Genomic DNA, 12,283 nt, shown 5'->3' with positions numbered 1-12,283 from the left:
AATGGAAATGGGGACTCAGATAATTACAAGCCAATGTTCAAGCAGAGTATTCACAATAGCCAAAAGGTGGAAACAACTCAAGTATCTATCATCAAATGAACAAACAAAATGTAGCATATGAATACAATGGAATATTATTCAGCCATAAAAATGACTGAAGTTTTTGTACATGCTACAATATAGATGAACTTTGAAAGCTTCGTGCTAAGTTAAATAAGGCAGACACAAAATGATAAGTATTGTATACTTCCACATTTCCACTCATATGAAGTATCCAGAATAGACAAATTCGTAGAGATAGAAAATAAATTAGAGGTTACAGGAGCTGGAGGAAGGGAAAATGTGGAGTTACTGTTTAATGGCTACAGTTTCTATTTGTAGTTATAAAAACATTTGGCAAATACATATTGGTGTGGTTGCATAACATTGTGAATGTAATGAATTCTACTGAATTGTACATTTTAAAGACAATTAAAATGTCAATTTTAATGTTATTTTACTACAGTTCTCAAAATCAATAACTAATTACAGTAAATTAATATCAATATTACTTTTAAAAATTAAATTATACATGTTGAAAGAATTGTATGATTTGTGAATTATAATTCAATGAGGCTTTTAAAATACAAAGTGAGCAAAAGCAGGTTTACAGTTGTTCATATGGAAGATAATACAATAATTAATAAATAATAATACACTGTTAAACTGTGTTTCGTGTACTCACAACTATAAACCTACTTTTGCCCACCCCTGTATATATAAAATAAAATAAACATTTACCTCAAAGTCATGTTTACTATATTCAACATAGATGAGTTTTGTTTTAGTCTTTTTTATTATCTTCATTGCCCATTTACAATAATTTCAGATACCTTTTATAAACCCTTCCATGTTTTTAATTAACACTAAAAAATATTTTAGTCAATAATCCATGAAGTGAATTCCTTTAGAAGTATACATATGCTCACTATATTTAAATTGGAAATTCCCATCAGAATTGCCCTAGTTCTGCACTGACATATCTCTCTTAAACCCACTCAGAATTCCTCTTTATGCAGTTTCTGCACATATTGGATAAAGCATGGCATTTAATAATAATTTAAGTGAATGCATAAGTTATGGGTGGAAAACTGATGTGATCCATGCAGGTTTTCCTTTCCTCGACTCTAAACGTCTAAGTCAATTCCTTGCTGATTCCTAGGGGTGGTTAGATTCTTTGAAACCTCAGCTCTTTCCGAACCATCTGCCTATCTACAAATAATAGAAGTTAAACATAGCATTTTTGTTTAGCCTAATGCAGACTTACCATTGCACCATATAGTGTTAGAACTAGCAGAAACACATCATAATCAGTTTGTTTTCCTCATATAAGGATTCATCATTTGAAGTAAAATTGATTATGTTTGAAAACCAAACTTATAAAATTGAGGAGGATGAAAAATTATATCACAGAACTTGAAATCGTAAATGTATGGAGTTGACACCAGAAATCCATTTAATGGTAGTATTTATGGGTGACGAGTAATATTTTACTTCACAAAGAAAAGATATTAAGAATTAATCCTAATAATTCAGAGGTTTCTAATATTGGGAGACATCTTTTTATCTGGAAAAAATAAAAGTGTGAGATTGCTAATAAAGATAATTTGTAGTAGGAAGGATTAACCTTTGTTCCTCTCCCACTATTCTTACTGTGAAACTTTCCTCTTTATTACAATTCCATATCCTTCCTCTTAAGTAGCACACTTCCTTCTTTGTAGTTGCTCAATCCCCAAAGGGTGGCCACCTACAGTTTTTTTCTCATTTTAATATAAAATTGCTTAAGACAAAATCCCTTCTGAAGAAAATTAGATTCAATAACTGAATTAACAGGGCTGGAAAATGGATCAATTTACCTGACTTCAGCCTGCTAATCTTGGTCTAGGTCATCTGGGGCCCCAGCAGTCCAAAGCCAAAGATAATCACCTCATATTAAGATTTTCTGTGTTCTGTGCCTCACTTCTATCCAGTTGGCTGCCAAGCCTGTCCCTCATCCTGGTTGCATGCCCGGCCTTTGCACCATCTGTCCTGTCTGGTCCTACGGTTTGGGTTTCCTCCTGCTTCCTTTTCATGGCAAGATTAATTTTTATGAGCTGCTGGTATCTGTGGCTATCGCCTCTTTACCTACTGCTTAATTTTTATTCTGTTTTGATTCTCCCTACCTCCATGTTAATATCTATCTCCTGTACCAGCTTTTGCTTTGACACTTTGATGCATCTCAAAACTGCCCTTCATTTCTTACCAAGTCTCAACTTTGAAAGCAACCCTGCTCATGCCCCAACCCAACCATTTCCTGAGCTTGCTACTTTGAGAATTTAACATTGATTATTTTTGGAGGAAGAACAGGCAAGGAATCAAGCACCACTTGTTTGATTTAATTGGAGCAATCATAAGTATTCAATTAATGACACTTGTTGCCCCATCGTTTAAGAGTATTCTTTGATTTTTTTTTTTCAAAATATAATCCACAAAAAGGCTGCTATTGCTCTCTTCATCAATAACCAAAATGTAGACACAGTGAGGGTGAACTGGTGAGATTATTGAATATTTAAGCCAATGGTATAGACACAGTGGTGGGCAAGAAGCTTGGAAGACACTGAATCCACAGGGAGAATGTATTGCCAGCCAAACACAATTACCCAGGTTATGCGGCCCGGCTCACTCTTTTTTAGAAGAGGACTATGTGGTTGGTTTGGTGGATAAAATAAGAGGTCATACCTGTGACAACTTATTTTCAAAAAGCATAACAGCAAGAGCTTCCTCTTTACTCTCTTTTCTTTTAGGATTTAAAGGTATATTACTGGCAAATTTGTAGTCATTATACTTCGATTAGTCAAAAGTATTCATGAACATATTTTTCCTCAGGACACCAGCAATCATTCTGGAATTGGTCTTTCATTCTCCATTATGTGTATGTGTGCATGTATATTTGTGTGCATGACTGTGATCCTTCCTCTGTCTTTAGTAGAGTATATTTGCATATCCAATTATACATTTTTCTGTTCCTGTGATGGGCATTTTTTCTTTATCAGCAACTATTGCAAGCTAGTTGTCTTCTGATAAGCCTATTGACTCTTAAGTAATCCTATCTAATAATAGACAAATATGCAAATTGACCATACCTCCGACACACACAGAAGCCACGCCCACAAGCCACGCTCACCACCCAATCAGAGCGAGTATGCAAATTAACCGAAACCAAGTTGGCTACAGCCACAGAGAGCAAGGTTTCCTAGGTAATGGAGGAAGCCAAGCTTTCTGCCAGCCGTTGCAGGCCTAAGCCTCCACTCAAGCTACAAAGTTTCAATTATAGAAGGTAAACAAATTCAAACAAATGGCAGCAGAATGGAGCTTGAGAGGGCAGGCCAGGGTTGCTGCCGGCAACAGGGGAAGCAAAGCTTTCTGCACACCCTGGCCGAGCCCACCCGCTTAAGGCAACAAAGTTTCCATTATAACCCCAACACAAATGGCTACGGGCCTCGGAGGGAGCCCCAGGCTTGGCCCTGCTCCAGGCTACAAAGTTTCAATTGTAGAAGGAAAATAAATTCCAGATACCAGGGCCTCCGCTTGCATTGTCAGGGGGCGTGGCCGGCCTGCAAACCATCACAGGCCCCTCGCTCAGGCCGCCCCATGCCCCAAGGGAACCCCCACCTGATCTGGGACACCCTTCAGGGTAAACCAGCTTGCCCCCACCCCTGTACCAGGCCTCTAACCTATCTAATAAAAGAGTAATATGCAGATTGATCATCACTGCAACACACAATATAGCTGCCCCCATGTGGTCAAAGATCCTGCCCCTATGTGGACACAGGATGGCCACCACAAGATGGCCAGCAGGAGAGGGCAGTTGGGAAGCACCTGGCCTGCAAGGGAGGGCAGTTGAGAGGGACCAAGCCTGCAAGGGAGGGCAGTTGGAGGTGATCAACCCTGCAGGAGAGGGCAGTTAGGGGTGACCAGGCCGGCAGAGGAGGGAAGTTGGGGGCAAACAGGCTGGCAGCAGAGTGGTTAGGGGGTGATCAGGCTGGCAGGCAGAAGTGGTTAGGGGCAATCAGGAAGGCAGGCAGGCAAGCAGTTGGGAGCCAGCAGTCCTGGATTGTGAGAGGGATGTCCCAGATTGGAGAGGGTACAGGCTGGGCTGAGGGACAACCCCCCTCCATGCACGAATTTTGTGCACCGGGCCTCTAGTTAAAGTATAAAAAGAAAATGATAGCTTAGGATCCCACTATATCTGAGTCAATTATGTGGACTTAGACCAATGTGTGAGATTACCAAGGACATGCCCATTTGTGATTCATAAGAGGAAAATTAACATAAAGAACTCTTCAAAACACTCATATTTAACTTTTCTGTTTAAAATATTAAAGACTATGATGCCATAAATCTTTAAGATATACACTGTCATGGAGAATAGTCCTCAGAATGTGAGGATTTGGCACCTTTAAAGTCTCAGGGACTTCAAGGTGGCCTTTTCTTATAACCAGTTCAGCTTTATATTATACTAGAGGCCCAGTGCATGAAATCATGCATGGGTGGGGTCCCTAGGCCTGGCTGGTGATCAGGGCTAATCGGGGCTGTCTCACCCAGTCCTAACTGGGGCCTGGCCAATCGGGGCTGGGCCAATTGGGGCCTGCTGGCGAGGGGTAGGGAAAGGGGGGAGGGACTGCGGGAGTTGGCTGACCGGCGGAGGGAGGGTCCAGGGGAGGTTGGCCAGACGCGGGAGGTTGACTGCGGGAGCGCACTGACCACCAGAGGGCAGCTCCTGCATTGAGCGTCTGCCCCCTGGTGGTCAGTGCATGTCATAGCGACTGGTCAACTGGTTGTTCTGGTCATTCTGGTCATTCAGTTGTAATGGTTGCTTAGGCTTTTTTATATATAGATTGTTCTTTTTAATATTTTCCTCATACTATTTGAGAAATATTTTAAGAAGTCAATTTTAAAAATCAACTTATGCCATTTTTGTCTTTGCCTGGGTTTATTTGGATCTAAATATTCAAAGGATAAATAACACTTGCTTTCAAGAATGTGGTTGCTTTGGTGTCAGGCTAAAAAGTCTTTACTTATAGTAATACTAGAGGCCCAGTGCACAAATTCGTGCACGGGTGGGGTCCGGCTGGCCTGGCCCCAATTGGCAGATTGGGGCCGGGCCTATTGGGAGGAGGAGACAGTGGGAGGTTGGTCGGCTGGCCTGGCCTGATTGGGACCCAATAAGGGCCGAGCTGGCTGGGGGGAGGGGCTGCAGGCAATTGGCTGGCGGGCCCCACCCCTGACTGGGGTGGGGGGGCTGATTGTGGGCAGGACCAGCTATGGGGAGGGGCTGTGGGTGGTGGGCCGGCCGGCCCTGCCTCTGAATTGGGCCAAGGGAAGGGCTGTGGGAGGTTGGTAGGCCAACCCCACCCCTGATTGGTGTGTAGGGGGCCGATGGAGGACAGAGCTGGCTGGTGTAAGGGGCCATGGGCCGATTTGGGTGGTAGGGGCTGATCAGAGGTGGGGCTGGCCGCAGAGAGGGGCTGTGGGTGGTGGGCTGGCTGGCCCTGCCCCCGAATGGGGTGGGTGGGTTGATCGGGGGCCAGTGGCCTGGGGGAGGGACAATAGGTGGTTGGCCAGCTGGCCCTGCCCCTGATCAGAGTGGGGGGGGACAATTGGGGGTGGAGCTGGCTGGGGGAGGGGTCGAAGGACAATCGGGTGCAGGCCCTTTGGGAGTGGGGCCAGCTGGGGGGAGGGGCTGAAGGAGGTTGGCTGGCTGGCCCCACCCCCAAAGGGCCTGCACCTTTGGGGGTGGGGCTTGCCAATCAGGGCGAGGCCGGCCTGGGGAAGGGTCGAAGTGGGTGTGGGTTGGCAGGCCACCCCACCCTTGATCAGAGTGGGAAAGGCTGATCAGGGGTGAGGCCGGCTGGGGGGAGGGGCCGAGGGAGGTTGGCCGGCCAGCCCCACCCCCTGATCGGGCAGGTTCGTGGCCACCGTGGGCATCATAGCGACCTGTCATTCCGGTTGTTAACGGTGTTCGGTTGCTGGCTTTTTACATATATAGATATTCATAAAAGTATGTGTGCAGACTGGACAATGTGTCTCGCAAAGATTTCTACCAGATTTTTACCTAAAAATTTACTGTGGTACATTTCAATACTTATTCTTTTCTCTTTCTATTTTTGCAACCCTGTGTGCTTTAAGGAAAACTAAAGGAAGTGTTAATTGTGCATTCGTTAATCCAGTGTATGGGAGTTGGAGCAACTCAGAGAAATCAGAGGTAAGAGACGGCGGTGAACTGTATTGTTTCAGAAGCGAACACACACACACACACACACACACACACACAGTGCTGTTTGAACACGTTTTACTAAGAGGAGCGATTTCATCTGAGGGTGGAAAGGAATTTCAGTCTCTCTAAATGTGCTATGAGAATTTTCCATTCCAGGACAGTTTCAATCTGCTTGTAAAATCAGTTCACTGTTAAATGGCTTTGTGGCCACTGTTCATACTCAGAGAACTGACAAATCTGGAAAATATCTGTTTCACCCACAGAATGTTAGTCAGCGACTCACAGTAACTACTCATATTTGACTAGTTCAAATATGACTGTTCTTCATATTTTATTGTCAAAGACAAAAGGGAGAATGGCATTCCGTGTTCTCTTATGTAGGTGTGGACAATGAGGGCCTTTACCTGAAAACTCAGAAGATAAAGAGAGAAATAGTGCATTACATCTTTCTTGGCCCTTTTTAGGACTACTCCTTACTAGCATATGAAGTAGGCTAGAGAGAAAATGGCAAGTAAAATCTTTCTCATCCTTTTCTTAAGTGGGTAATATGAGCCTTCCTTTGGGTATAAAATGGGATTAGCCATGACACATCGCTTTCTATCTCTGAAAGCTTCCTCACATCTGATTTTAGAAATGTTATATAAAATTTAATCTCTTGTCAAAGTGAGCACATAAAAGTTTTAATTTTCCTCCATTATTTTTTTTATGAAAATAGGTCATGAGCAGTTTGTTATTGTTCTTGAAAATAGTAGCAAAGGTATCAGGTCAGGTGGTTTCTGGTAATTTTGAGGCTTGGCTGGTGAGGCTGAAGTCTAACGCAACCTTTGACTTTTTTGTTTTCATCAATTATGATGTCATACACACTGTGAGTATTGTTTTGGTAGGATTGAAAACAAGGAGTAAGACATTTCCCAGAGCACAGAGATAATTAATTTCGGTGGTCTGTCAAGTCAATCAAGACATCAAGTAAAAGTGATATCTATTCCTACTTAATGGGTAATAAATAAGTGCATGTGAAAGAAACCAAATGTATCTTTTTGACAACGTAGGAAGGTATAATACAGAGTGTCCCGCAAAAAATGTATGCATACTTTAACAGCTGGTAGCTCAATTTTGAAAATGAAATGGATTTTAATAAATACTGACTTTATAATTATTCGAAGTGTGTGCGTACATTTTTGGGACACCCTACATATACACCTATTTTCATTTTTACTAAAGAAAAGAAATTGCAATCTTTTTATCTTTAGCATAGCTTAACTTTTAGTACCTGAAGGAGAAAATTATATAAGAATTAAATGTAGTGTTTTAAATTTGGCATTTTAAATATTAATAAATATAAATTCATAAGTAATTAACTGTATGCTCGGAAGGTGTTAAGGGTCCTTTACTTTGTACTGGGAAGGTGGCTTCTCTGGTGACAGGAGGAGGTCCATTTCAAAGACCCACCGTTCACATGCTTTTAAGATGCTGTCTACTATGTGTACCTATGGCAGGGCGACTGATGACTCTAGCAAACCTTGGAAGCAGTTTCTTTTTCTTTTATTTTCTAATAAAAATTCCCCTTTCACATTCCTTTTTCCTTCCATTACAAATGGCTAGAGAAAAAATCCTGTAATTGCTCTTGACCTTTGTTGCTATTTTGATTTCTATTTTTTTCAGAAACAAATGCCTTTGTATTAATTAAACTGTGTTTCTTCACTGACATTATAACAGAGAAATAGATTTCTCCAAAATACTCTTCCAAACACTCAGCGAAAATTCTCATATTCTGATACAGAAATTGAGATAATTGTATAATTGTACCTGCCACCAAATTCAACAATTATCAACCCATGGTCATTGTTTTTTGTTTTTTTTTTTTTTTTAAATATATTTTATTGATTTTTTTACAGAGAGGAAGGGAGAGGGATAGAGAGTTAGAAACATTGATGAGAGAGAAACATTGATCAGCTGCCTCCTGCACAACCCCTACTGGGGATGTGCCTGCAACCAAGGTACAGCCCTTGACCGGAATCGAACCTGGGACCCTTCAGTCTGCAGGCCGACGCTCTATCCACTGAGCCAAACCTGTTAGGGCCCATGGTCATTCTTGATTCACTTCTACTGCCACCCATTTCCTCTACCCACCGGAGTGGTGATGGCGTTTTTAGATTTTATTTTCTTTAGAGCAGTTTTAGGTTCACAGCAAAATTGAGCATGCAGTGCAGGGAGCTCCCATGTATTCCCTGCCCCCACACATGCATAGTCTCTTCCATTGTCAACATCCCGCATCAGAGTGCTACATTATTAACAACTGATGAACCTACATTAACTTGTCATTATCACACAGAGTCCATAGTTTACAATAAGGTTCATTTTTGGTGTCAACAAGAATGTTTTTAAGCAAATTCCAAATGTCATTTAATTTAACCTATAAAGACTCAGCTGCACATTTAAGGGATCTAACAACAGTATCTCACCTAAACATTTAACAATGTTCCTTGATACATCAAATATTCAGTCAGTGTTCAATCTCCCCCAATTGTCTCATAAATAAGTAAGGGCATTTATATTTGTTGTTATTGCTGCTATATTTTTTAAAAATCAGGATCAATATAAGATAATATGCATCCAAATTGTTAGACTTGTCTCTTAAGTCTCTTTTAATCTCTAGGTTCCATTTTCTCACTCTTATATTTTTCTTGCAATTTATCTGTTAAAGAAATCAAGTTGTTTGTCCTATAGAATGTCCCAAATTTTAGATTTTCTAATATACTCTGCAAAATACAATTCTCCCAAATAAAAGCAATTGGTTGTTTCTTTTATTGTTTTGTGTAACATGTCTATAGTAAATACAGCAGACTTAGAAAAACCAGCACCATAAAGAGTAGCAGTCAAGATACGGACAAGTGCATACCCTCCACCCTCCGGAGGTGAGGATGAGGCAGCGGCTCCGTTGCACAGAAGACAGCACACACTGAGACTAGACTGGTGCCAGAGGTACCGGCAGTGTAGCCTGGGAGTGAGTGCTGGGGAATTAGGGATGTTCCTCTTATTACTCCAGTGGAAAATCATTGAAAACTTGCTGCTATATTCTTCATGATCTGGAAAGAAGTCTCTTATTTTAATGCCTAAAATTCTATTCTTTTCAATGTGTTTTTCTTTAGAGTTCTACATACTCCTTCTCAAATCCGCTATATGGCACAACATCAGGAAGCCTGCAGACCGTATCTAATCATCTCAAATAGTATTGTCAAGATCAAGTATCATCTAGCATGTATAGTCTATAGAAAATTCCAATCTGTCAAATGTGATAGAAACTCATCTTATGCAATAGTAAAAAATGAAAGTTTATTCAGAACACTACTGTAATTATTAACTTCAAGAATAAATATTCTCACTGAATATATTGAATGGTTTCATGGAATTTGAATCAGAACCTTATCATCATTGTATACCTGAATATTTTAATAAAATGTTCTACTTAAGTTTCTTGTTTTCCTTTGATTTTACCACCATTATTAAAATAATTAAATAATTGAATAATTCATTATTAACATAATGAATCAAATTGTTTCAGGTCCTAAATAATAGAAGTTTTAAAATGTTTATTTAGATTCCATAGAGCTTAGAAACAAAGGTGAACTATCTCAGCATACAAACTAGCAGGAAGGAAAAATCATAGTAATCCCAATCAATGCAGCTATTGTTACAGAAGACCAGAGAAAAACCAAGCAACACTTAGAGAAATGGAGTTACGTTTTATTATTATTATTATTTTATTATTATTATTATTTTAATATATTTTATTGATTTTTTATAGAGAGAAAGGGCGAGGGATAGAGAGTTAGAAACACCGATGAGAGAGAAACATCGATCAGCTGCCTCCTGCACACCCCTCACTGGGGATGTGCCCACAACCAAGGGCTGACGCTCTATCCACTGAGCCAAACTGGTCAGGGCTATACTTTATTATTATTACACTGGTGGGCTCAGAGAAAAATGTCTTTCAAATTCTGGGCAAAAACATGGAGGAAGCTTTCCCTATTTATACTTTTTCCAGTTCTTTGTCTCCCAAATAAGGGTTTTTCCAGTCCCCTTTGCAAGTTCTTAAAGAGCCCCATGTGCTGTGTCCTTCAGACCACAACTAAAGGCCTGGCCTGGCACCAGCACTAACAACTCCGTCTGATAGTTTATGGCCTCTCTGAAATGGGAGTAAACAGGTCTTGCAGACCAGACAGTTAAAGGGGCAGAGACTAGACTATAGGCTAATAAGAATGTGTATTAGGTTAATGGCACAGGTTCAGATTGCTAGACCCCAAAAATGTCTCAATTTCCCCATCACTATGAGTAAATTTTATTTCTGACTTTAGGGAAAAATGTTACAAAGTATTGTCCTAAACTTGACTTTATTTGAATACTCATTTAACACATCTTAATATATAGCAAATCATTATGTTATATATTTTAAACAGATACAATGTTATATGTTAATCTCAGTAAGACTAGAAAAATATAATTCTTCACTATAAAATAATTTGTATTATTGAATGCTAAGAAATTTGAAAATCTGGATAAAAATGAATGATTTTCTAGGGAAATGGCAGTTATAAAAATTGATTTGAGATATGACAAAACATGAAGAAATCAAAAAGCAATGATGGCTTCAAAAGAAATTAGTTCAAATCTTATAGAAATAAATTTCTATGCTATTTGAACTGTTCTAAACCATCATGCCCCTTTCAACTATAATTCATGTATTGTACTGTTAATAAAACTAAAGTATGAATGTAACAAAGAAAAAATAAATTTTGACTAATTTTTCGTATAAAAAATGATTCAAAAATCCCAGGTTAAATTTTAGCAACTCCCAGGCAGGCCGAGTTCTCTCTGATGGGAATTTACATCTTAAGCAAAGATACATGAGAATGGAAGATGGTTGGACTGAAGGCAAGAGAACCTGGAAACGCCTAGAAAGTTGGCAACCCTACTCCCGTTACTACAATGTTCAAGGCAACTCTCCATTCAAATTGTTCACACATTCTGGAGGTTCTGCTTTTATTTTTTATTTATTTATTTATTTATTTATTTATTTATTGATTGATTTTTAATGTTGTGAGCTCCCTGGTATCTTTTCAATATATCCTTTTGTTTTCCCTAAGTTGGTCAGGGTCCATTTCTAGCAACCAAAGAAAGCCAATTGAAGCATAAATCGGGGCTTACCTTAGTCAGCTGGTGCTGCAATAATAAACTATCTCAGACTTGTGGCTTAAACAACAGACATTTATTTCTTACAGTCTGGAGCTGTGAAGTCCAGGATCAAGATGCCAGCAATGTAAGTTCCAACCGGAAACCTCGTCTCTTGGTGAATAGGCCACTCACTGTGTGCTCACATGACCTCTTCTTCCCTAGTGAGGGGAAAGAGCTGGGGAAGGAAGGTCTTATCTGGTGTTTCTTTAGAGAAGGGCATTAATCCCATACTGTGCCCCCACCTTGTGACCTCATCTAAACCAAATTACTTTCTAAATGCTTCATTTCCAAATACCATCACATTATGGGTAGAGCTTCAATATGTGAATTTAAAAGAATACAAGCATTTCAGCCCTTAACAGTGCTGTTCTACAGGACCTGCAATGGTTTTTTTTTGACATTATTAGTTCATAGATCACAATGGGTATGAGAATATATTAAGGCTGAGAAAATAATAGAAAAAGAATGTAAGATTCAAGTCCTACTTTAGACAATGACCTGTGATTGTAGACCAAGAATGGATTAGGAAATTTATTTATTCAGGTGGTTAATAATTTCTTTACTCTTTTTTAACAGGTGCATTTTGCATATTGTCCATTACTATGGATTAATTATATTAATTGAAAGTGAAGTTCTTTTTAAAAATATTGATTTCAGAGAGGAAGGGAAAGGGAGAGAGAGATAGAAACATCAACAATGTTTATTGATTTCAGAGATGAAGGAAGAGAGAAAGAAAGAAAGAGAGAGAGAGAAACA

General features: G+C 39.8%; 1 protein-coding gene across 1 annotated transcript in view; it reads left to right on the top strand.

The window, feature by feature from the left end:
- MALRD1 (MAM and LDL receptor class A domain containing 1) overlaps positions 1 to 9,602 on the top strand; it is a 640,413-nt gene extending 630,811 nt beyond the window's left edge. Inside the window, exons 40-41 of the mRNA XM_054724807.1 lie at positions 6,208 to 6,283; positions 9,445 to 9,602. Of these exons, the coding sequence (XP_054580782.1) occupies positions 6,208 to 6,283; positions 9,445 to 9,525 (157 nt within the window). The 3' untranslated portion in view covers positions 9,526 to 9,602. The remainder of the gene's footprint in view (positions 1 to 6,207; positions 6,284 to 9,444) is intronic.
- The last annotated feature ends 2,681 nt before the right edge of the window (positions 9,603 to 12,283 follow it).

This window comes from Eptesicus fuscus, chromosome 2 (genome assembly GCF_027574615.1).
Source record: "Eptesicus fuscus isolate TK198812 chromosome 2, DD_ASM_mEF_20220401, whole genome shotgun sequence".
Classification (NCBI taxonomy): Eukaryota; Metazoa; Chordata; class Mammalia; order Chiroptera; family Vespertilionidae; genus Eptesicus; species Eptesicus fuscus.
Note: the sequence above shows the minus strand (reverse complement) of the source record. Positions and strands in the feature narration are given on the sequence as shown.